This window comes from Coturnix japonica, chromosome 15, assembly GCF_054131305.1.
Source record: "Coturnix japonica strain WE chromosome 15, WE-NBRP24, whole genome shotgun sequence".
Taxonomy (NCBI): Eukaryota; Metazoa; Chordata; class Aves; order Galliformes; family Phasianidae; genus Coturnix; species Coturnix japonica.
In genome coordinates, this window is record NC_140677.1 from 8,428,827 (window position 1) to 8,455,123 (window position 26,297).

Below are 26,297 nucleotides of genomic sequence, written 5' to 3' on the forward strand. Positions count from 1 at the left end.
CACGGCTGCCCATTGCCGTGGATACCCATTGCCGTGGATGGGGCCCTGGGCAGCCTGAGCTGGAGGGATCAGCCAGCCCATGGCACAGGGTTGGAGCTCTGAGGGCTTTAATTTCCCCTCCTGAGCCATTCTGTGGTTCTGATCTTAAAGAACAGTGCTAGCAAAGCCTACCTGAGAGGCACGCGCTGATCTCAAGTGCTACTGCAGCACAGGCATGGCTGTAAATAGGTCAAACCTCTGTTCCAAAAGAAACACTCAGCAAAGATGGTTCTCAAAGAGACTACAACAAAAGGCTGCAGGGAAAAACATTTTATTTCCAAGCAGATTACAAAGAGCAGAGAATATAAGAGTAAAATTAAATTAAAAAAATAGTTGAGTGCATCTCTTTAAAATGATTTGTAGTGTGAGTTACTCACGGGGCAAAGCTACTGGAGAGTTCTGAAGGTCACTTTGCAGGATGCCAATCACATGTGCTGTTTAGATCAGGGTCAACATGGGAGGGACAGACAAGACGTATTTTGCATATAGGCTGCACACTCATTATCAAGCGAGGCTCTGGGCTGCAAATGGACCCTGCCTTTCTCAGACATCCTCTCCACCTCGTTCTCTCCTGCAGTTCCCTCTTGAGATCTAGACACGGTTTATTGCTGCTGTAAGTGGGTTCGATCTGCCTCCCCATCCCGATGAGCTCAAACAAGAACAGAAGCAGGCAAACTCGCTGCCATGCACAAGGTTATTACAGGGAAAGCAGCCGCAGTGCTGAGAGCTGAGCTTCAGCCACACAGCAGAGGGGAACTGACGGGGAGGGGACTCAGCAGCCGCTGCACAGACCGGAGGCAGCGGGTCTGTGAAACTTCTGGAAGAAAACTGAAGATGCTTGTTAAGGGAGGAAGATGCTCAACTTAGCACTGCCAGCAGCTGAGGGCTGTTTCCTATGCATTGGCACGAGTGAGACAGAACAGGCTGAAACAACTGGATAAGGTACGTTCCCTGTAGTACTTGAGAGGAGCAGCTCCAGCAAGAAGATGGGAAGAAGAGTCCCATATAGGGTGGAAGACAGTTTACATCCCTCTGTAACAGTGATTTAAGAGCCGAAACACTAATTGCAAGTAAGTCACTATTAAAATCAGATGACAATGCAGAGTCCGTTAGCATCCAGCAGCACTCAGACCAGCAAGAAGATGAGTGACTGCAGTATCAGGAAGGCTGCACTGCACTTATGCTCAGAGGGCTCATTTCTGCCATTTTTGAAGCTGTTCTTACCACTGTGCAGGAGGCCTAAAGATGGCCTGATTCATTCTAAGCACGCCGAGACAGTTAGTAGCCCTGATGCAGCTGAGAGAAGACTTTAATTCTGCCCTAAGAGCAACCGCACGGAAGTGGATTCTTATTTAGGGATCAGATTAAGTCTTTTTCATTGGCCCAAAGCAGGATCTACTTCAGAAACCAAAGAAATCTCTGAAGCAGCCATCAAACAAGTGCCATTTTAGGCCACTTTTAGACTGTTCCTTTCGCTCACCACTTCAAGCAAAGGTAAAGAACCACTCTCTCGTCTGTTCTCTGCCGTTTCAGCCATTACTGCTTAAAGGAAATACTTGAACTTTTGAAAGTAAATGAAAATCTAATGCTGCCACAGACAAGTGTGTAAGAGAGGCTACAGTGTTCTTTAAGAAAGCAATGCTATTAGTGTCAAGAGGTAGGACAATACATGAGCCTAATGTCAGAGTGTGAGGTGCTTTACAATAGTCAGTCATACTCTGCCTTCTACAGTTCCTTTCATATCAGAGAGACAAGATGGGCATAATTCAAAACCAACAATGCAGGGTCTTCTAGCTTGACTTCCTCAGCTTTAGTTATTTAAAGATTGATGCATTTTCAGCCTGCCTCAAACAAGGCATAGGGCATGGAGAGTTCTCATTTAATATATACACGCGTACAAGAGCTAGCAGTTTGGCACTCTTGGAGCTTAGGTGGAATGCCCTTTAAGCAGCAAACAAGCTGGTTATAGGAAAGTGTTAAAAAGCTATTTTACATGTTTGACTGGGAACAGCTCCCAGAACTTGGATAGCAACCCCACGCCACAGCACTGTGCCACTCTGTGCACGCCTTCCTATGAGCCCCTACAAGGGAGCAGATACTGTTCTTTACTATCAAAGAACATAGTATTTATATTCCAGAAATACTGTACCTTTTAAACTAGCTCCAGAGAGCCAGACTAGAAGCCAGGCCCAGAAAAATAATCCTTAAGTCACAGTATATCGATTGTCTCTGAAAATAGGGAATGAATTAACACAGTGGACATTCTGATGAGACGGTACAGAACAGTACAGCAGTCCACTACTAAGTCAGCAAGTTCATCTCTTATATATGTCCAAACAACAAGAAAGTAATGGAAACACTTCAGTCTGTCAGAACACAACCAATCGCTAGGAGAGCTCCACAGCTCAGCACAGACAAGTTCCTTCGCTCTTAAGCTGTATAGTCCAAGGCCAAGGAGAACTCTTCTCTTACCAAGACCTCAGATCATTGTGCTCTTAAGGGCAGTCAGGAGAACGCACCATCTAGGATTTTTTATTTTTAGGTAATGTGGAATTTTGTTTCTCCTGAAACTTCAGCTGAATTATCTGTTCAACTCTAACCTGAAATCGCCCTGATACTCTTTTAAGTTATTGCAGCTTCTGGCAATTTTTAGAGTAAAGTGACTCTCAAAGCCACTTAATGAAGTGGTTTGCACACTTAGTACCCGGCAGATGACTCAAATACCCACTGCATTTCTGATGGAGACAGAGCAAGCAGCAGGCTCACACGAGTGCAGGCATGCTGGAGCTAGTTTCACATGCACTATTGCAGAGCACACACCAGGACTTGAGCACAAGTGGTCAATCTGCAGTTTCTCTCACATCACTGTGTCTCTCTTCTGAAGACAGGGCAAGCTGCCCAAAAGAATGGGAAGTCTGCTCTGTGCAAGCCCGTGCAGCATCCTCAACAACAACCACTCACACCTGTTTGAAACAGTGGGAGCAGGCCCCTCACCACATCCTTAAATACTTGAGTTAGGGCCAATAGCTAGAGTATGGTAAAGGGATTATAGGCTTCTGACAGCTGAAATGGCACTAGCAATCCTGACAGCTGCCTTACCAGGAGGCAGCTGCTGGCTCCCAATGGCTGAATTTCACTGAAGGTAGATGCTGTCAACATGACACACCATCCAGACACCATCTTCCCAACCTACCCACCAGGATGTGGACGCCAACCCAATGTTATTTTCCCCTTGCATAACTCTGAGGTGAGAAACTAAGCTATAAGTAAGTCTATGTTAGAGTGCAGGTATCAGTAATAAGTGAGTGGCTACCTCACCTCTCTGCACTTCCTTAAGCGCAGAGTCCTATACAGGGAACAAACTAATCATACAACCAATTCGAGCACATCTGCTTTCTCATGGACACTGCCAACATGAAGCATCAGAGGCCTGAAGTCTCGCTAGGGCCACACACCTCTACAAGGATCAAGAGCACAGAAGTAGACAACATTATTCCTATTCTCATTCTATGTGCAGATTTACACATCCAATGGAGACGGCAAATCTTCCTTCTCAATACAAACAAGTGTTGGCCAACAGAAGCTTCAAAAAAGTTGCTTGCCTGTAAACAAGTTCTTTTATTGTAATACATATATAAGTAGATATCTATCCACGTATCTTGGAACAGGGAAGGGACAGGAGATGGAAAAGCAGGTAAGACAAGTTCAAGAAACAGAGTCACCTCTCTGCATCCAAGAAGCTGATGGCACAAATCACAAGCCTGGCTAGAGTGATCTCCCATTTCAAGCACAGCTGGCTACCCACTGGCTTCAAAAGAGCAGACTATTTGTTAATAATATAGAATACAGCAGCTATTGAAGATGCAGGAAGGCAAGGCTACATGGTTGGGGTTTATGATCATGAATGATGCCAGAAGCTACACAGCTGTGTTAAACTCTGAAGAAGCTGTTACATGGCAGGAGTAAGCCACAAGCTGCTCCCAGAATGCCCTGGAAGGCCCTTTTCCCTCTGACACAGTTGGTATGGCATGTTTGTAAAGGCAGGGAGAGGGGGATTTGCCTAGGAGTGAAGCCTCACAGGCCAGCCACAGAACATTTAGGACAGACTGACAGCCTGATCTGGTCTCACAGATCCATGTTCCTAGCCTGATACCAAGCTTCCATCAGCAGACAGCCAGGTCCTTTAATAGAATTTAATCCCCTTCTACCTTCCTAATTTGTCAGGGTGAAAGAAGTCCAGCAAACTCAAGCTGGAAAGCACAAACAGGGATGAAAACAACCAGTTTGCATACTGATCTTTGTTTAACGACCCCCCCACCCTCACAGCTCACTCTTCCCCAAATAAAGACACATTGTTCAATGGCATGTTGAAAAGACGTGCTCATCATTCTTAATAAACAACTAGAGTAAGAATACATAAGAGAAACAGGGTGGTATCTTTATATGATACACAAGTGTATGTTACAAGAATTCCATCAGGCACAGGAGCCTCAAGGTTTAAGGCCTCAGTATTAGGCCAAAAAAAAGAAGAGTGTGGTAAAGTTTGTACTTTTAACATCTAAAAATGTCACTTAAAGGTCTGAATAGAAATCAATGTTTGTTTGTTTTTTGTTTTCTTTGTATAAATGACAATTGTAGTTCACTCTCTCCTCTTCCTTCCAAGATAACAGCAAATTAATGTCCAAGCACAAGAAAAGAAGATGCCTGCCTCTCTTCCACTGGCTGAGCAGGTCCATCCATCATTCTGTGCCCTCTAGGCTGCACGTGCTCCAAGGAGACAGAGGCCCCAGTCATCCAGGCCAATCCTGTAGTTCATATTTTCTACATCATAAAAAAAATCAGAGTCAACCAGCAGCTTTCCACAGCTCCCAGCTTGCAGGGGATATGCAGCCTCCAATGATTCCAACAGTTTGGTGTGTTGGGTAGGATACACAATGGGTAGGTTTCCTTTAGATTCTTTTAAAGAGAAGAAGCCTAAAAGGGCTTCATAGCTACACCAATAAAAAACCAAAAACTTAGGCATCTCCTTTAGTGTAAAAGTCTGTACAATTCTTTGCTTGTCCCTCCCCCATCACCCCACCCCACCCCTTCTGAGCCAAGAAGGATGCCTTAGTGCATGGTGCTGGCATTAGCCACGGCAATAGCTTCCTGAATCTCTCGTATCACCAGGATCCGGGTGAGCATCTGCTCCATCTGCTCTCTGCTGATCGGCTGGATGGAATACCAGATAGGGCTGTTGGGGGCCACCACTGGCTCCGGAGTCAAGTAAAACGTGTCATTCCGGCCTTTCACACTCTGGGGGCTGCATGAGGAAGATCAGAAATAACCAGACTAACAGAATGTCCTGGGAGGGAGAGACCTCCCCTGTCCTCATCCCAGCCCTCACAAATCCTGACAGCGAACATCTGGCTGAGGAGACACAAAGGTACTTGTTCTGTAGGCATGGAGTTGCTCTTAGGGACAACAGTGGTCCCAAGTGTTTAAGCCGTGCCAAGGTTAAAAAGCTATGGCAGCAACTACAAGTAAGTCATTTTTATTTCCCACTGCTAAGTATAACAAACGCCTTAAAGAACAGAGTGAAGCAAAATTAGGATATTTTTCACGTGCAGGTGAGCTGCGGAGCAACCCATTAAGAACACACATACTTAAGTTATCAGAATCATAATAATTCAGAGGCGAGTCCTTTGACGCTCCCTCCAATTTCCAGTCCTCATTTTTGTTCAGAAGCCAATTTGAATAGGACCCTAATCTGTAGCAGCAGATGCTTCCAGATCACTTGCTTGCAAGTCACAGGCAGAACAATGAGCTCATGCCAATGCAACAAACCTTCGGAGCAAGTATGAGATTAGAAGCAGCCAGCTCACAAATAACGGTTTGTCTTTTTAAATACCACAAAAAGTTCCAAGTTAAGTTAGGTGACCATATAGCAAAATTCCCACCCTCTCATAATCAATACCCTTCCCCATCTATGTAAATTTATGCAAATACAGAAACTGCCAGGAGTAAAATGCTGTCCTGAAAACTAGGCCAGCTACAAAATGCTGTGCAACCCAGACAGTGAAGACAAGCAATGACAGGCATGGAATGGAGGCTCTCACCATTTGAAGAGGTAGAAGTCATACAGCTTTATCGGGCACCTCAGGGGGTTCTCTGGATTCTCAGTCTGCTCTGCATACATGTCATCTGTAACTAGAAACCAACCCCCAGAAGTCAGTCAGACACTCTGTATGAGAAGCACAACAAACTGAGCAGTGCCACAGAGTCTCTGAAACAGTAGTTGGTAAGAGACATGGCTCTTCCAGGGCAAAGCTGCCTGGTTCCTAGTACTCAAAGTATCACATGGAGAGCTTTCTTTATTCCAGGCAAACTGAATAATACAACTTCCCCATAGCCATTTCTCCATTTCTGTGTGCGCCCAAAGTGATCTCACCACACAGAATGCAGTGTCTGAGCCAAATTCCAGCTTTGTGCTTTTAAGGGGACAGACCACATTTAGGTAATAATTCTACACAGTTCACGTGCATTGAGCACTCTGAAAAAGAGAAGTCTTTCCAAAGAAGTTTCTCTCCCTGCTCATACACACTAACAGTTGCCCCCTTGCCCACAAAACAGAACAGGTAAGTTATCCTTAGGTCCTGACTGCCTCAGGTAAGGTTTGCCTCCAAAACATACTTATTAATGAAAGGTACTATGCTCTCTCAGAGGGAGCGCACATTTCTTTCTCTTAGGCTGATAGTAATAATTGATAAAGCCTGGGGTTGTCACAGTCCCACCTGCAGATATCTCCATGTCTCTTCAAGCTCAGTAAATGTTCCCAAAGAAAATTCTAGACACTACCTTTCTGGCCTGTCTGGTGTGCACCATGAGCCTTCAGATAGCGGATACTCGTGCTTTTATCCTTGGGATTGGAAGGGTTCTTCTTGGTCTGCCTCAATACCTTGGAGAAGGCCAGCTTCATGTGCTGGTCTACTGTCTTCAACAGGAAGTATCTGTTCAGAAAAGACAATACGGGATATTCAGAGGATACAGCCTCTACAGCAACGCAGCTATCTTCACTCATCATGAGCCAGCTGAAGCTCAAATCAGCACCGAGTTAAAGACTATTCCAGCAAAGCATGCAACTGGCAGAAGTTTAGTTTCCCCTCCACTAGCTCTTTGCTTGTTGCACTGCATCTTCTTTGCCCGACGGGGTTGCAAGAGGGCTCTGTCTGAACCCATTCAAAATTTACAACAGTGCCTTAATCCAGCACAGCAGTTTCCCCAACAACCCTGACAGTGAAGTTTTTATGCTGCAAAAGTCTCACAGGCACAAGTACTTACTTTGTATTAAAAAACATCAGCGTAGTGAGTAAGGTGGAAGGGGAGTGAGCTCCCAGCTGCTTACACTCCCACAGCATCTCCTCTGTTACATGACTAGAGAGGACATAACCTGCAACAATCAAAAATCAGCATCATGCCAGGAGACAGTTACAGCAGGAACAGAGAGGCAGCATTTTCTGTTCCGTAAGGATGAAGATATTTGTTCTCCAAGGGAAGGAGGACATCTTTAATGATGTCAAGATTAATTAACCACAGAATTAACTTTTTTAATAGCAGATACAGTTAGGAAAACAATTGTATGTATACACATCAACCTCAAATTGCAGAGAATATACTCCTGCAATATGTCTAGATATTCCAGTCAGACAGAAATAAATACGTGCTTAAACAGCTTTTAATTAATGGCCCAACTCCAATGCAGATGCTCCTAATCCAATAATATGTGAGAGCAGGCAGGCCAGTATAACAAATCAGCTCTTGGCCCTGTGCACAGCCACAGTCAGTACACAGTGCCAAGTGATGTATTTGGACACATGGGTAATCCTTTGATTCTCAGATTTTTTTCCCTTTGTGTAGAAGAGGAAATACTATACTCCAAATACACAGATAAACAGAAAAAACAGACAGCTCTATAAACTCCTGGGCTTGTGGAATGACAAAGCACAGATCAAACAGCCAGAGTGAAAACAAAAAGATTCCTAAACTCACACTGCTATGCAGCCACGTAGCCTGTAACATCAGCTGCCTATCTGAACACAAGCAATAGCTTCTTCACTGACATCTAATCAGATCAAAGGCAAAGTCATAAGAAAACACATTTCTATTCTCTAAAAACACAACGCTTACTCTAGTTTTTGTACATAAAACCTGCCTTTTCTCAAACTGCCCTCTCACCCCTATTGCCATCATCTAAACACAGAGTAGAGATGAGCTGCTTTTGACTGGAGCAGCAGAGGCTCTGTGCTTTTATTTAAAAGGAAAACAAACAAACAAATAAACAAACAACCTGACACTTAGTGGGTTTGGATATGGAAAGACCATATCCATCTGACTATATGGCAACATCTCCCAAAGCAACAACGTATGTTGCAGGCAAGATGTATCAGCACTTCAGATGAAGAAGCTCAGCTGGGATCAAGGATCTCCAAGTGAACCAACCTCATAAAAGCACAGAGTCTCCACTACCTGCTTTCTGATGGGCAACAAGCAATAGGTAAGCACTCCTTAGTTGAGGCTACAGCCTATGGATGGAACATTCTTTTGCCTGATCAGTATCATCTGTCTTAGAGACTTATTTATGCTGAACATTTTTCTATTCATACTACACACCTGCTGTAGCTTTCAATTAAACATTCCAAACTCCAGAAAATGTTAAAGTTCTTAAAAGTTTTTACCAAGGGGGGAAACACGAGGCTGTACATCCTTGAGAACCTCATGCAGCCATTCAGTGAAGCGAATATAGTAGAGATCCGAGAAGATGTCATCTACTCGCCCGTTTTCAAAGAGATACTGTAAAAGATTCATAACAGTCCAGTACAGTGGTAGTATGCTCCTCTCAAACAAGATTTTATCCTAAGAGCCTACATACCCGGTTACTCCATCACTTCACAGCACAGCGCTGAAGACTAATACATACTACCTAGGGAAGCGAGGAGCCCTGCACTGAGAACAAGTAATGTCAGTTACTATCAGGGGAGTGCAAAGACAGAAAGGAGAGACAGCAAGCAAAGGTGGTTGGACTTCACCTCTTATTTTAGATGTGTTCATTGGAAGTTAATTGACACGACTGTCCTGTGGACTCTAGACTCCTTCAGATAAGGAGGCAGATGCCAATTCTCCTATCAGTTTAGTTCTGTTCCTGCAGCTCTTCCAGGAAGCTCACTAACATTACCAATTCAGACTTCCCATGCCATAAAAAACTAAATTTTTACCAGTTAAAGCTTCAGCTAGATCAAGTCTTCATAGATTTCTCACACATCATCCCCCTGGCTCCTCCCTCCCCCAAAAGACAAACTTAAAAGGACTTCTTATTCTCATCATGACACTGAACTCATACTATCAATTCTTCGTAAATTACTTCAGGAAAAAAAGAAACACACTACTGCTTATCAATTACATTTAGTCACTGCATCTTTTTTATCTTCTTATAATGGAGAAGCAAAGACTTCTTTCATATGAAATATTTGGGAAGCTTATTAGAAGCAAGTTTCACTTTCTATAAAGGAGAATCCTCCCTATATATCTCAACAACACAAACAGCTCCGCTGCACATAGAACTGTCCTTCCCCTACCTTCTGAATACACAGGAAGATATAATAGAGCACATCTGGATCATACGGTTCACCATCACCATTCCGTGCTTCTCGTGTCATTAAACATAGACCATAATTCAGCTCAGCCACAGCAGAAGATATGAGATCTTCCTGGAACCTCAGCAGCTGACGTCCTGGGAAACAAAACAAAGCTGTATTATTTAAGCCATAAAGCCATATTATTTCTGACCTTTCAGGAACGATTTCCCACATCTCCAGCTCTGCTGTCTATCTGGCAGTCCTAGTAGTACCACATTCTCCCAGTACAATAAAGAAAACCAAAATAAATCAAGACTCTAAGCTGTCAGATCTACCAAAAAGATAAATGGGCAGGAATCCAAGAGGAAGACTGTGCCCTGCCAACTGCATGACGACTGCCTTCTTTTACCATGTACAATGAAACGCTGCCCTACAGCAACAGGAAAACAGCAGCTCCATGACTGCTCTACCAGACTGGCTGGCACACACAGCCATTTTGTTCGGCCACACATTACAGTCATAAAATATCCTTTTCTACAGCCACTAGGCTAGTTGCTCAAGTCAGATCAACACAGACCTATAATATTTCCCTTGGAACACATCCTATGGCATGTGGATCACGCAATAATCAGTACTGCAAAGTAAATACTTGTTTAAACTTAAAAAAAACATCACTGACAAAAAGGTGCTTTCCAAGAGGAACAGTTAAACGGTTAATATTTCAAGTAGAGATTAGGCAATGACCGAAAGAAAAGAAAGCTCTTGTCACAACACATACTTCCAATAGGTGCTAGCCTATTTTGGGCTTCTTTTTCCAGCTCTGCATTCTTTGTCTGTGCCCAGCTTTTCCACACTTCAAGCCCTTCTTCTGGCTTCAGAGAGTTTGGAAGCAGAAGTTCAGGTGAAGTTTGCGGCTGCTGCTGCTGTTCTACTTCAGCAACCTGAACAGTCTGAGCCTGTGAAAGAAAATATTTCAGTTGCATATACTTTCAAACACAACAGTTGCATAGAAAACAATTAACTGCAGTGCTACCTCTAGCCCCAGGACATCAGCCTTTTGCAACACCCTCTCCAGAGTAGTCCAAGGCACGTAATCTTTGCTGTCTAATTTACTGCTCATGAAAGATCATTTGTCTCTCCAACTATTTCTTTTTTTTATGGACATATCTAAAAACCCTTCAACAAATCCATAATACTTGCTGATTGATGCATTCAAATGTCCTGCAAGACAACACAGGAGACCCAGCAGCCATGAGCAATCCTTGCAGCAGTGTCACAGAGAAGCTAGGTTCATGGACAAGAAACTTCATAGAACTGAAATCCCCTCAAAAACAGACTTCTGGTCTCTTCTCCAACAGCAAAATGCACTACTGATTTTGCTCCAGTGTATTTTTCTTGACTTTATTCAACCTGCCAGGCTGAGCCACCACTAAAGACCACCTCCTCACTACAGCAAGAGAGGCTCAACTGCTCTGGCACTATTAGAATCTGTGATGAAAATGCCGTAAACGTTAGTAATACCTGTAATTTAATGTAAAACACCCACCAAAAAATGCCAGCACAACACCACAATGAGACAGGCGATGCCTGTAAGAGCCTCAGACTGGAGCTTTCAGACTGCCTACCTCTGATTTGTTGTGCGTCTGTTGCTGCTTTGTTTGATTTTGCATCAGCTCACAACTGCTGTTTGCATATCAGCCCCTCCATCCCCATAGCTGCAGCGGAAGACTATCACTGAAAGGCCTCAGCTTTTATAGAGGCAGACGGCAACAAAGTAGAAGCTGTCAATCAAGCCTATGTTGTAAAGAAGACAGGAGCCTAAGGGTGAGAACTGACACTCCCATCTCCATCGGAGCCAGGATTTTACCCCCACACCTCCAGAGTACTGTCCCATCAGCCTCCAAACCACAGAGACGTCTGCCAGCTCCAGCAAGATGGGGGATCTGCTGCCCTGACCTACAGCTGTCTCATCCAGCGCGAAGGCAACACACTGGAGTCATTGGACTGGAAGCTGTTTTTTAAATGACTTCTTGCATTCTTTCAAAACCAGAACAAAATAGCTGTTTGTGGCTTGTCCCAGCTAAGCTGACACTGACAGGGAATACCACAAAGTCTCACAGCTGTGAGACAGACAACACCCAAACATGAGATGCTCACCTACAGCAGCTTTATCATCCTTCCTAGAGGAAAAGCACACGCCTTCCAGGATTGCCTCCACGTTTAGGGGGTTATGCAGTACTCAGAACTCCACAGACTTTTAATCAGAATACTGTCTTGATACCCAAATACTGTGGTCCACTACATACAGGAATACACAGCACTGGTAGGAGCTTTACAAGAAATCATTAGAGAAATTACGGAGTTTACACTTTGGAAAGGATTCTATGAATGTACTTTCAAAAGACACTCGAAATAACCTCCCCCAAAACACGTTCAGTAGAAAGGCAAGAAGTTCAGTCAACTTATTTTGAGTAATTGAAAGGAATAAAGTTATCTCCAGTGTACCAATACAGGAGAAAAAAAATAAGATCCTGAAAGCTCTTTGAAATCAACAGAACAAACAAACAATAGACAACAGCAAAAGAAAACAACAGATGTATTACATGACCTACAGGCTGTGGGTTAAAGTACAGCTTTATAGAAGAGGGCACCCAGCAACTGGTGCTTCATCAAGACATGCAGGGAACCCTTTTCATTGAAGACATGTGCTGTAGCCTACCAAGGTTATAACTTGATTCAGAAACATAGACATGATAACCAAAAAGCAATCCTCCTTGTCCCGCTGCTTCCTGATGAAGTAGAAGGCATATGTGTCTTTATAAAGCCAAAAGTGTTATTTTAAAACTGGAAGGAATCTGTGACAACACTGGTGCTAGCAGACGTAGGTATTCTGCTCTCTTTCCATTCAGCAAGAACAGGCTCTGACACAGATCAATCTCTGCACCTTCTGATTAAAAACAAAACAAAAAACTACATTCATTTGCACATATAAGACAGGTCATTAATTGCTCTATTTAACTAAGTTTAAAAAAGATCAGCAAATTTGGCTGCTATGTTTGCCAAGCATGACAAAGAGATAGTTACTTGCCATTAGTCATTATGGCCTTCTTGCACACGAGGCATTTACTGGAAGCAGGTCGGTTACAGATGGGTACACCTGATCCATGAAGTCTGCTCTGACAACTAGTCAGACCTTGACATTTTAACTGGGCACTAGATCTGCTGGGAACTCCAAATGCCACAGAACACAAAGCAACCACAACTAGGCCACTACAACATTCATGCAACTGACTTTGTTGCTGCGGTCCCCACCTTTCCTTTAGACAGTTCAGGAACAGACTGCAGACCATGGAACACCTGCTACAGGGAAAGCTACCAACATGCATTTGTTTATTCATTTCCGTTACAGAGATTAACAAAGAACTTTCTTTGGGAAGTTTAGCACTCTATAATTATGTACCAGTATTTACATGTGGCAGCCCTACATCAGGAGACAAATGCTGTATGTCACGTCCAGACCAGAGGAAGAGAGACATCACTGCTTCCTTGATACAAGCTGTTTGCTCACATTCCCTCTCCCCACAAAATCTGCAAGTTGTAAATTGAGGACCAAGACCCAAGCAAGTTAAACTTACTGAGCAAGTGACTTGTAGTTGCTGCTGCTGCTGCCCCTGCTCTTGGGGTGTGGGCTGCTGCTGTTGCTGCTGCGGGTCCCATATGTGCACTGTCTGTGCTGTGTTCTGGTATGTCCCGGCCACAGCCTGCACTGCCACTGGAATGTGGATGTTGCCATTCATAAACTGCGCTGGAAAGAGTGAATTAGCAAGAGTCTGCACCACTTCCTCATGAGAGTTCTTCACTACTGAAGTACTTCCCACCATCTTATCCTTGTCATCTTCCAGCTTCACTGTGGTCAGTGTCGTTGGGGAGCCACTGACATGGACAGCATTGTAGGCCTCCTGAGGGATGGCAATGTGGGTTATGTTTTGCTGCTGAAGGTCACCACGTGGCTGAGCAGAGTAAACAGGGATGGTCCAAGTCTCTCCAGTGGGGCTAGTAATGGTCCCAGTGGCACTGTACAGGTGGGCACTGTCCACTGTTAGCAAGTCTGGCCTTAGAGAGACATAACTTTGCTGCTGGCCCTGAGGAATGGCCAACACCGTGGCAACTGGCTGCCCTGAAATAGCATACGATACAGTAATAGGCATATCCACTTTGCGTTTCTTCACCGGCTGAAGGACGCTAGCGGTGCTGATCCTCCTCTCTCCCTCTCGCGGAGAGCCTTGTTGAGAAGGTGGAGGTGACAATGCCCCCACTGTCTGGATCTGGATCTGCTGACCGCCTGTGATGGCCTGTCCTGCCACTAGCTGTGCCTGGATCTGCTGGTGTTGTATGTGCTCCTCCTGTATCTCTGCGGCCTGGATCTGCTGGGCAGTCTGCACATGCTGCACTTGGATTTGAGCTGCCTGCAGCTGAGATGGGCTGGGGCTCTGAAGACATTGACTTTGTATTGTCTGGGAGGCCTGCTGCTGCCCCTGGCCTTGGATCTGCACCTGGACCTGTATTGGCTGCTCAGAAGCTTGATGGACAGTGAGCTGTGGAGAGAGCTGCTGGGCGGAGACCTGCTGCGGTGACTGCTGGACCTGGACCTGAACCTGCAACGACACCAATTGGGCAGTTAGCAACGGTGAGCAGCAGCAACCAGCAGCAGGGCCACTGGCAGAGATGGCATATCTCTGGAGAGAGAGATATCTCTCTATGCCCCAGCTCTTTGACATTCAGTTTTAATATATGGACTTAAAAACTACTACTAAAGATCTCAGGAAAATTAAACCAGGTGAGCTACTCCAGAAGTGCCCAGCTGACAGAATCAGGGCAGGTGCTGTGTTTACATGGTACTGTATGAACAGACAGAACAACACATGAGCTGCATCTCCATCCTCAAAGTGCTGCTGGCTCAAGCCAACAGACTGCAGGCCTGGAGGCAGATAGTCTTCAGTGCTGTTTCCATTGCAAAGTGCTATTTCAGCACATGCCTCGCTGTAGCGTTTTAAACATTAGAAGTATTTATCTGACAAGGATAATTAAAACCAGTTAACTTTTTATTATTTACTTATTCCATTTAGTTGTGTTTATTACCCAAGCCATTCAGCTGTATTTCTGTCTCAAGTATTTCACTCAGTGCTGAATATTATGGACAAAATACGTTAGTACTTGAACTAAAAGGAATTGTTTGAACCCTAAGGGAAATAAATAAATCCTCCTATGCCCAACCCAGGTGATGCCCTCACTCCCAGGTCACTGAGAGGTCTGCTCTCCTCTCCAAAGACTTACCCATTTCTCTCCTCAAACATTTTGGTGCATTTAACCTGTTCTCAGAAGTAACATCCCAGCCTTCCATCACCACCAGCTTCTCCAGGCTTCCTTAAAGCTTAATCTTAAGGGGGACACTCAGCTTTTCCTTGCTACAAGACTTTCTTGCAACAAGAGCTTTTTAGTGACATTTTTTAGGGCCATGTGCTGGCTGAGCCCAACACTGATTTATTTAGTCATAAAACTGTGTCTCCCTGCTCACATTCCCTCAGCCTCTTCCATCTCACTTATCAAAGCCTAACAAGTACATATAACATCAGAACAAACTCTACGCTCATGTTTATGCAGCACAGTTATGCAAAATCTTAACCCCACTTCCTACAGTCACCACTAAAAGGTCTTAAAAAGAAGAAACCACCAAGGAGTCATTTGCAGCCAATTAAGAATAGCTAAGTAGCAAGTGGGGTAGCAAAATGCACCACTTGCAAACCAATTGTGTAAGTCACCTCCTGTTAGCAACGCATTCTGTTCCTGGTAATAACAGTGAATTTTAGAGGTTCCTGCTGACAGCTGTATGCAGTATACTGCAATCCAAATGATGTGGACTTTATATAATTTCCTGCAAGGTAACAAGACACATACGACCTTGCACCAGCACGGCAGCTTAAAAAGCTGCATCAGCAAGGGATTTGCTCAGGAGTTAATTGAAAAGGATGAAGTCACCTACGGGACAGCTCTTCAGTTCCATCTGATACTCAGACCACACTGCCCCACACTACGAGTAGTGCCCGGCAAACAGGCCCAACACAGGTCCCTGTCCTGACTTCAGTTTAAGAGAGTCAATTGTATTATATCTCTAAGACAAGAATTCTCCAAAATAACAACCATCACTACTACTAGTCATCATTAATGTAGCCTTTAATACTAATACAAGCCCTTGTTCAAAACACTGTCAGAAAGACAAAGGTCAAGACAAGTCAATCTAAAATGCATTATAACACAGTAGATTTTCAGTTTCAATGTGAGAAACACATTTAGAATCATGTCAGAAAGAGGTAAAGGTATCATTCATCCCATATTTCTATAGTGTAACTTAAGAATATGCGCATGTTGACTGAGAATACCTCAGAAGTACCCCCACCTTCAACTATATATGCAATTTTACATTCAAGTCTGTTACCCTCCTCTCTTTGTATGTATGAAATCGGTATTTCTGTTACTAGCAGAAAACTTGAAAGCCTGCTCCTGCAAGGAGACAATTTCATAGTGTTAAGTGCAGTTAGTAAGGCTGTGAATTGGGTTTAAGCAAGAGGCACAGCCTAAGAACAGACCAGTACTTTCTTCTCTCTTCTTTTACAGCCTAAGCTCACATCTCTAAAAGCCATGGGCAGCTTCCATCACTTTCAGCAGGTGAGTATCATGACCTGCAGTCACACAGTGCTCTGCAAGAACTAAATCCTAGAACTAAATCCTCACCTCTAGAACGGGGATGTCTAGCTACTGTTCTAGAGGACACAATGGGGTTTTTATTTTCTTAAATATCCAGAGAATGAGCCCAGTCCCAAAAACGCTGTGAATGTCAGACTCCAGAACCGCTGCAAGTTCTTCATACTGTAAACTGTTGACATCACATTTCCAAGTAGAGGTTGCTCCTATTTAAAGGCATATTGAAGCTCTCCCTACTACATATTACACATCCCTTGTGAATTACATAGCTATTTTTATCAACCATATTTTGCAGCAACTCCCTCTCCATTTCCCAGTAGCTTGCACCCCAGGAGCGCTACGAGCCTACACTTCAGATTTAAAGACATAACTCATCTGGGACAGAAGGACAAAGAATTAAACAGCATCAGTGGCTGACTTTTTAAAATACCCTTTACAGAAAGAAATGTTTTAAATTTGCAGGCAAAGACCAGAGACAGCAATGTTCAGCACCAAGGTGAAGGAAGACCATTACGCTGGGAATGCCTGGATTATACTGGTGCAATAGAATAACAAACACATCAAGTCACCAGCACTGGAAGACTGCTTACTGTCAGAAGTTTGGACACAACAGCATGTAAATAATCACTTCCCAGCAGGCTGCAATTAAAGAGAAATGCATTTTTACCATAAAATAGCTAGAAGTTGGGCCAAATACTTGCAGACTAGAGAGCCAAAAGCATTAGATCCCTGCCCTGACTTGTAATAGCAGGGTAGAACCACGCTTCATTCCCTTAAAGGGGGAACCTTGTGCCATTTTAAGGAAAAATAAGAAAGGAACACACATTTTATCTAGAACTGAGCACATACAAAGAGAAGATCAGTAGCCACTGAGTAACACCGAGTCAAGACTATAGCTCACACCTTAGTTTCATCTGAAGGCAATCCCAAAAGTTAGGCTCAAAACCCAGGACAGGTAAGAGGGGACAAGCGGCAACTCGCTGCAGAAGTATATTCCAAAAGCCAGCAGGAGCAACGCAGTGAACTTCCACAACTGAGCAAACCAATGGAAGTAAATCATCACCTGGTCAAAAACGCTGATGAGCTGAATTGCAGTTTCCTGACTATTCTCAGCCCCATTTAAAGCTTAAAACGCACTTCCCTCAAAACCAGCGACTCCAGCACTTAGAGCTAATGCTGGAATAAAGGGCTCCTTCTAACATTAGGTGAGAAGGTACCTACAGCATACAGATAAGCACAAAATAGGTGAAAAGACTGATCACTGAAGTAGCAGGAAATGGTGAACTTGTTATTCAACTGCCTTACAGGAAGTCCTGCGCTACCTATCAAAGTAAATAAGGCCTACAGGGAAAACACAAGTTGACTGTTCAGAACCACTACCAGACACTCACTCCAGGTTTTTTCCTCTGCTCGTTCATCAGCATCAGTGAGACAATGCCATAGACCACAAAGGTATTTTGCATGTTTCAACACTTACCATATCAGGATTATGTTGTCAAGCTCCACTCTGAGGCAGGATTTAGACCTAAGTCAGAACACATGAAGCAAGGACAACAAACAGCTTCTCTCTCCTGAAGAGGAGTCTATATCCATACATAAGAACAAGGAGGAGCTATCTTTAAAACACCACTCTGTATTACAACCATTCTTTGAAGCAGCACAGTCCACCCTAGTAAATGTTAATTAATACTAGCTGCTACACTAATACCTCTTATTAGAATGCTTTTCAAAGATAAGCAAACAGGAGCCCTACCTTGTGTTAGAAAAGCAGGCTGAACCCCAAACCAAGACAGGGACAAGGGGACAGCCATTTCCACCAGCAGTGAAGGAAAGGTAAATTCTCTGCAGAGCCAAGGATAAGATTTTCTTCTGAGATACTGAAGCACACCTTTTCCTGCTTTATGTTACAAACAATGCCTATACTGGGCTGAAATCATGGAACAGACTGGAAGAAGGATAAAGCAGAAAGAAATGAGCACATAAAGAACTGGGGAATTAGAAGGGCTCAAGCCTTCACAGTTTACGCAGTCATTTAATCATTCTCTATCTAGTTCAGCAACCTAGCTCACCTGTACCATCTTCACCTCTTCCCCAGCACAAGGAGCTCCTGCAACCTTGCAATCAGACTGTCCTAAGACAGGTTAGAACGGATGAACTTCCCTACATGCACTGAATTCACCCTGCAAGACAATGACTCTTCACTGATGTCTTTCCAGCTACATCCTGCAGGTAAATACGAGAAGTGAAAGGAGGAAGGGGCTCACTACTGCACAAATACTGTGTTCTCTAAGGAAGTCAGTGTTAACATTTCTTCTTGCTGGTGTCACCAGTTCTGCAGCTTCAATGGCCAAAAATCAGCTAGCAGAATCTAAGCTGATAAAACTCTTACTCAACTGCAAGTGAGCAGCCCCTGACACTACACAGGGTCTGACAACTTGACATGCTAAACCATTTATTAAGACATAACACCTAACTGTGATACTGAGCATGAAAGGAGCTCCAGGACACTTGCACCGTAGCACCAACTTCTATATAACTTAACGGAACAGTCCCATCTACTTGGAAATAAACGTTAGGCAACAGTTTGTTGGATCTTTTAGGCAAGAAAACCCTACAGTGGCAATTTCTCCTTCAAAGCATATTTTGCCAGGACAAATAAAAACAGCAGCAGTCATGCACTGTCTTTGTCTTCAGCAATGAAGACAGAGGATGAAACCTGAGCACTGTCTATCCTTATGATCATAGGGCTGTCATCAGCACTTGCAGCCATGAGGTCATCTGACCTGTGATATTATTAGTCACCTTCAGCAACACCGCCACGCTGCCAGATAGAAGCGCAGTCATTCAGAGGGTCTTCACTGATTTGCAATTGGATTAGCAAGAATTAAAAAGGATTATCAAGTCAAGAACTGGGATTATTTAAGTTTGATTAAGATCTCAGAAGATGACCAAAGATTATCATAAAACAGCAAAGTGAGACAGAGGAATCAGAACACACTGCTGTGGTGGAACACTGTCACCCCCAGAACCCCAACACAAAGCACAGAAGGCAAAACAAACACTACTGTCTGTACTGACAGATGTGAAAGCAGGTATACTAAAGCAGAGTTGCATCAAAGGCAAAGGAGAAAAGTACACAATGTATTTTACAAAAGCTTTTTGAGAGCTTGACTTTTGTTAAGATTTTTTTTCCATTCTCCATAAGGTGCAGACCATTTGGTTTACAAAACAGGAACATAACTGGCAGCAACTCTATAGTTATTTTCAAGAAGGTCAGGAGCGCGTGATATTTGACCTCCCTCCCTATCTCTGTTACTAGGAGGCTTGCAAGGGTCAAGCCTGAACTTTGAAGAGTTCCAGAAGGAGGCAGCAGTAGGAAACACATGCATTCATACATATTCCTTGTCAGCTTTATGATTGGTATGAGGCCTTTAACATCTTCAAGGCTGAGGCACTGAAAAAGCCCTAATCCTTCTGCGAATTCTTCTGCTGAACTGAAAAATGAAACTTCTCCCCCAAAACGTGACAGTAGACAGAACCAGTGCCACCCCTGACCACTTCTAATAGACTCACGCAGAGATCTAAGGCATCTATCTGTGAGACTAGAGGCTTTTATTCTTCAAAAGCCTTGTGTCACAAGTTACTGTAGGGCAATGGGTTACAGAAGTCCTAGCTGAGCATTCAGTTACTCAATGGAAAGAGTAATTGGAGACAAGTTACCCAATGAAAGAGGAAAGTTTGTCTTTACGGTAGGATAAGAGCGCACAAGTGAGATGTTAGCACAGGTCTGTACCGCAGCAATGGTACCTTCATCTGTTGCAAAAGAAGAAAGCTCACAACCTTAGATGCAGGCTGCACAAGTCAGAAAGCTTCCCATCTGAAGCGTATCAAAATCACAGCCACAGCCAGAGTTCAGCCATTTGGAGATGCACCTTAAGAGAACCTTGGTAACGCCCCGCCACCTATGAGCTCTTTAAGGAGTGTCTGAGGACCCAGGCAGCTGGTCCTCAAAGTTACATATTTTTCTTGATGTCTGATTTTTCTCATTTAATAATTAATACAAATTATTTTAATACCCGATAAAAGAGCTGCAGAAGAATCCTACAAGTGTGCAAAGGAGCCAACTTCCATGACATATACGCTCCTTTTAGAACACCTTTCACGAAAAGCATCTTCCTATGGTTCACAACTTACATCAACTTCTGTGCATTTCTCTCCACCTTTAAAAGCCAGCTCGAGAACTACAGCTTCCACAACATTCAAGTAAAATTATTGGAAGAGTACTGATTTCATAAAAAAATAAGCAAAAAAATAAAAGCAAAAAGAGTGAGATCCCACAGCCACTCTAAACAACGAGAAAAAGCAAAACCAGCAGAGGAGGAAGGGTATTTATAGCTGCTTCACAGAGTGCAAGGCTTCGGGGAGCTGTGTACATGCCAAAACTGTCAACCATTTCTCAAATAGGTTACACCACTACATTGCTATGTATGTTACTCCTCCTACAGCGGGGCTCAATGGAGGCTCAGCAAGACAAATTTACTACCAAATTCCTTAAACAAGAGGGAAACACTGTTCTGTATGAAGCTGAATGGTCCTGCTTCTTAAGCGCCTGCCTCTGGTTTCAGGTTAGCCAGTAGCTGGCTCTGAGCGCTATTCTGCAGGTTAACAAGTCATATATACCTCCAAAGATGATTTAAGATGCTTACCTGGACTTGCTGGGGTTGCTGAACCTGTATCTGCTGCTCTTGCTGAGTTTGCTGCTGGACACTGGTTGTCACAGGGCAAGCAAGTTCAAGCAAAGACCCGGCCACTTCTGTGCTGTCCGTGTAAATGCAGTTGCCTCCCTGCTGGTACACCATCGTGGTGGTGGCCGTCTGCTGAAACTCCTGCAGAGCTTCCGGCCCCTTGGAAGCCAGGGAGTCCAGGAACTCCTTCATCCTGTGCTGGGGGATCGTTCGTGCCTTCACACGGATGTATTCTTCAAAGGAAATGGTGTTCTCCAGAGAATTATTCATATTGCAAGGTCCTGAGGGTTCCTTAAGGAAAGAGAAAGTGAAAACTCTTAACTACAGCGCTCCTCTGGTGCAAGGATATTCCCAACTCCAGTGACTAACTTCTGATACTGAGCACCATATGAAATCCAGCAAACATGTAGGGCCAGATGCCCTGAGACAGATGCTTTAGCTTTGTAATGCACCTTACAGCGCTACAAATTAACCCTCAGCAGTTCAGGGAAGTCAGAATGCCACCAGGTACAATCATGACACCTATTTCAAAGAGCTCACTGCCATGTAACACCTTCCAGAATTATATCTCACCCAGACCAGGCGAGTCTCAATCAAATCACAGATCTCATTCGTTTGCAGCATGCAACGCTAGCGAGAGAAGTTCAGAAATCAATACGCATGGCCCTGCTTCACAGCCATGGAGGTGGGAGAACCAGGCAGGGTGTTCTGCCAGGCCATGCAGCTCTACTCTAAACAGCTAATAGGAAGCGGAACAGAAGAGCAGCAGACGCAGCATTCAGCCCTCTGCTATTAAAACTAGTAGAGACCTATCGATCTGAACACAGCAAGCGAAAGGAGAGCACTGGAATCAAGAGATTCCTCAAACAGAACTACGCACACAGAGAAGCAGAGCACTGGAAATTAAGCAGCCAACAGCAGCATCGGTTCCTGTTACCTTTTTAATATAGGAAAAGATTAACGAGAAACATTTAAAGACAGCAGAGGGACAGCGGCAGTCAGATGATTTAGGAGAGTGAGTGCAAGGAGGAAAAAAAAAAAGATGACTACACCTGAGAACATTAGAAAGCTCCAGGGTACACACTGGCAGCGTTCTTCTCTTATTGACTTAACTTGTTTAAACCCACAAACTGTTTCTGTCTGCAGTGAGCATACTGCTTGTTTCTAAGGTACTCATTAGTCCCGATACAGGGTAAATGGATTTGAGCTCTAACACCACCAGCTGCTGAGATGGCTGTGAAAAGACATGAAACAGCACAGCATTCAGACTAGGAGAGGAGATGTGTTATTACCAGCGGAGAGGTAGAAAAAGAGACAACATCACTGTATGCACGTATTGACTGCTGTCCTTAACAGAAGAAGTATGAAAAGCAGAACCCTTAGCAACAGTTCACAGTGATTTAACCAAGCAGAACCAGGACAGAGGTTTTTGATTGAACAGGAGACTGCAACAACCGTGTGAAGACGGGAGCAAGTCCAAGGCTGTCAGTGGCGTAACTGCACTGCCAAGTCCAAGCCCAGCTCCCACCAATACCAGCAAGCGCTACAGTGATCTCTAACCACTCTCTGCTGTTACGTGACAGCAGTCCAAACACACTGAGCTTTTGTTTACATGGAGAGGTTCACAGATAGCACGTTTGACCAGGCCCACGTGAGCAAGAATGAACACCACAGGTAAGGGAATGTGAGGCAACTTGCTGGAATTACTACTTAAAACATGTACCAGTTTTCAGTGATACAAAGCAGATGATAGCAGTGTTCACTTGCTAAATACAACAACTCCGTAGAAATTAGCAAACAGAAGTTCCCATAGAGCCCAGAGCTGGACAGAGAGACAGTTCTCCTACCTGTCAGTCATTCTGCTCTGACAAGTTCTCAGGCCTGTGTGACAGAACCAATAATGCTGCTCACTCAGTTGCTGACTCAGCAAGGTTTCCTCCAGGAGCCACCCAAGGAAAAGCTAAGCACATCTAAGCTCAATGCTCAGCTTTTCCCACTAAAGTGGCTCAGCTGATGCTTTGCACCTTTTCTTCCCCATCAACCTCGTTCCAGGTGACCAATGACTGCATGTACCAAGGTGACATCAACCAGAGATTAAAGTTACGAATGCACCTTCACGGACTCAGACAGGACCTACACCCAGCACACAAACTCATCTCACACCTAACTGTAAGAAGCTCTGGTAGATGCTCTCAAGCAGGTAAGCGTATGAGTTATTAACTTGTCTCAATTTTCTACTTAGAACTTGCACATTTTCTACTTAAGTACCATGGTGAAGCTTTTAGAACAGCACAATCACAGTGCACAGCCACCTGCAGGTGCATTAGCAGACACAGCCTGCAGAGGGGAGACTTGTAGGGAAGAAGCCTCAAGGATGCCGTGCCAGGAGTCCAGCAGCGAACACTAACAGCTGTTCTTTGACTTTAGTGCTGCTGACGTGAAAACCAGCTGCTGCAGAGCTGGGAGGGCTCACCCCCTGGTAAAGTCCTGCTTTCCTCCTTACTGCTGCACTGGCACTTATTCTGGTGAAATGGCTCAAGGAATCAATTGTGTCATAGGAGATTGTTCACTTTCTGTTAATCTTGTCAAGGGACATCGGTAGTTATCCATTACCCCAAACAGCGAGTTATGTCATGGGACTACACCCCATTAAGGCTCATATACTGCTTTTAGAACTCCTACCCTTCTCCCAGGAGCTGCTCACACACACATCATGCTCCTCCACAGCAGAGATCAGAAGCTACCAGAAACTCAGATACAGAAGCAACAGGCTCAAAGATCAGCAAGAGGTCCACCACCAAACCACCACCTACCTCTTCTGACCACCAGGAAGCAGAACAAATAGCATGAATTTCTTACATACAAATTCCTCACCCTGCTCAGCTGCTCCATCCTAATCAGCACCACAGTCAGCCTACCATTCTGGTCTTGAGAATCTTCCCCTGCCACAAGCTGTCACAAGGAAGCTCTCACCTAGCACAGAAAAACCTTTGTTGTTATTGGCATGAAATCACTGCACCAAGAGTCACTAACACATAAAGCACCAAAATGCTTCTGTAAGACACTGCAATGTGTGAAGTCCCAAGCATGGAGCAGAACCCCACTGTGCCACGTGGTATTGAAAGCATCATTCCTGCTCCCAAACAGCAACAGGACCTTCCTTTCAACTCCAGCCAACAGAAAGGCACCACAGGTAACAGAGCAGCCTGGGCTCTCTCAGAATCATTCCCATCTACCCAAAGGCCGCTTGGGGACATACTCAACAAAGCACCCAATGGCTCAGGCTGTGCTTCACAGCCACACGCAGCAGCACAGGTACCAGGGCTAGGGAAGATTCAGGAAAGTAACGCTGTAACCACAGAAACCACAGTTGTTACAACTAAACTCACCCACGGTTCTGAAGAAAACCTTTGAATACATTCAACAGGCCAAGGTTCTGCAGCTGCCACTTTCATCAGGATACGTTCCCGTGAACCATACGACACGCATTAGAAACAGCAAATTCTCACTTAGGCCTCAGCAGCACATTTTTAAGCCCAGAGGGCAGGCGGGCAGAATGCTTCCTTCGCTCTAAGTGGATGTAAGCCCTCCCTGCTCAGTACAGCCCCATCTTCCAGGCACTAAGGGCACAAAGCCCCCTGTCGCGAGCACACACAGTTAGTTCATCAACTCAGCCCGAGGTTACTGAGAACACACACACGACTCGCAGCATGTGGACGATCCAGACTCACCAGTCACCATGGTGCATGTATTTCTGCTGCTCTTGTCCTGAGCTCTTAGACTTGTAACGTTCTGGAGAAGACAGAACAAAGAAGCCCTTTCCATCCCCGCTTTCTTTTTCTTTATTAAAAACCATTTTACGCTCAATAGGTTTTGTCACTTAATACGATCGGGAAGAGATCCGGAGGAAGGCGGCGCTGGGAGCCCTCCGTCCGCACCTGTCAGTGCACCGGGCTGGGGAAGGCAGAGCTGAGAACAAGGCAGCAGCACGAGGCGGTGACACAGCCCGGAGCTCCCGGCACAAACCGCCCCGTTCCCGCCGGCCCGGCCCGGCCTGCACAGGCCGCGGGGCGCCGGGCCCCTCCTTTGTTCCCCGCGGGCCCCGGGCAGCCCCCGCCGCCGCCCCGCAGCAGGAGCCATGTTTGGGCTCAGGGTGAAGGCGGAGGCCGCAGCCTTCCGGTGTGTGCTGCCGCCGGCCGGGCCAGGCGGAGGGGAGGGAACGGGAGGGAATAGGAGGGAATAGGAGGGAACGGGAGGGAACGGGAAGCAATAGGAGGGAACGGGAGGGGATGGGAGGGGGGCGCGCCCCGCGCGCTCCCGCCGAAGTGGCGCGCGCTCCCGCCGGGCGGGGCCGCCCCTCCTTCCCTCCCTTCCCCCTCCCCGCCGGGCCCGCGCCGCCCCCGGAACCGCCGCCGCCGCCTCCCCCCTTGCGCACGACGGTAGGCCCCGCCCGGCCCCGCCGTGCCCCCGCCTCGCCTCGTCCCCCCGCCCCCCCCGGCCCGGCGATCCCGCCGCGCGCCGCCCCGTCCCGGCCGCACCTCAGCCCGGTCCCGCTGCCGCCGCAGACTCGCGCCGCCGCCGCCTCGGCCCCGAGTCTTTTCCCCTCACAGCTCCCTGGGCGCCATCTTACATTCAACCCCCCGCAGCCAATCAGCGCGCTACCTCGGCCTCGCGAGAGCGCGGACCCTAACTCCCGCGAGATCTCGTCGCTCGGGCCCGCCCCGCGCCTTAAAGGAGCCGCGCTCCCGCGGTGGGGGCGGCCGGCGGGAGGGGCGGGCTGAGAGCGGGGACACGCGTGGGGGCGGCGGGGACGGCGGCGGCACCGCGGGGCGGGACGGTGCGGGGCTGGGCACGCGGCGCCCCGTGTCTGTGCGGGGCAGAGCGCGGGGCTGCGGGCCGACACACGGGGCTGCGGGCGAACCCCGACACACGGGGTGCCCACGGGTGGGTGCCGGCCGCGAACCTTGCTGCCGTCCCAGCCCCGCTGTTTGCACGCCGGGATCGGGAGCTGAACGCTGCCCGAGGCCGCTTTAACGCTCCGTGTGCGCGGTGCGGCCCCGCGGCTGGTTAAGGTGGCCCGCGGGGACGGGCAGAGAGTCCCACACCCCACGGCGGCCCCGAAGGGTCCGGGCACAGAGAGCTG

General features: G+C 45.9%; 1 protein-coding gene across 6 annotated transcripts; it reads right to left on the reverse strand.

The window, feature by feature from the left end:
• Positions 1-294: 294 nt before the first annotated feature.
• QRICH1 (glutamine rich 1) lies at positions 295-25,806 on the reverse strand. Of its 6 annotated transcripts, XM_015875033.3 has the most exons (12): positions 25,693-25,806; positions 24,886-24,946; positions 24,029-24,127; positions 21,116-21,445; positions 13,286-14,305; positions 10,429-10,606; positions 9,651-9,805; positions 8,754-8,868; positions 7,360-7,468; positions 6,877-7,028; positions 6,138-6,228; positions 295-5,341 (listed from the first exon to the last, which is right to left on the reverse strand). In XM_015875033.3, exons 3-12 carry the CDS (start codon positions 24,044-24,046, stop codon positions 5,149-5,151), a joined length of 2,361 nt encoding a protein of 786 aa, XP_015730519.1. In that variant the 5' UTR covers positions 24,047-24,127; positions 24,886-24,946; positions 25,693-25,806; the 3' UTR covers positions 295-5,148. The 6 variants fall into 6 exon arrangements, 4 of the variants coding, with proteins under 4 accessions (XP_015730519.1, XP_015730521.1, XP_085372861.1 ...); XM_015875035.3 differs by lacking the exon at positions 24,029-24,127; XM_085516735.1 differs by lacking the exon at positions 13,286-14,305.
• Between the last annotated feature and the right edge of the window lie 491 nt (positions 25,807-26,297).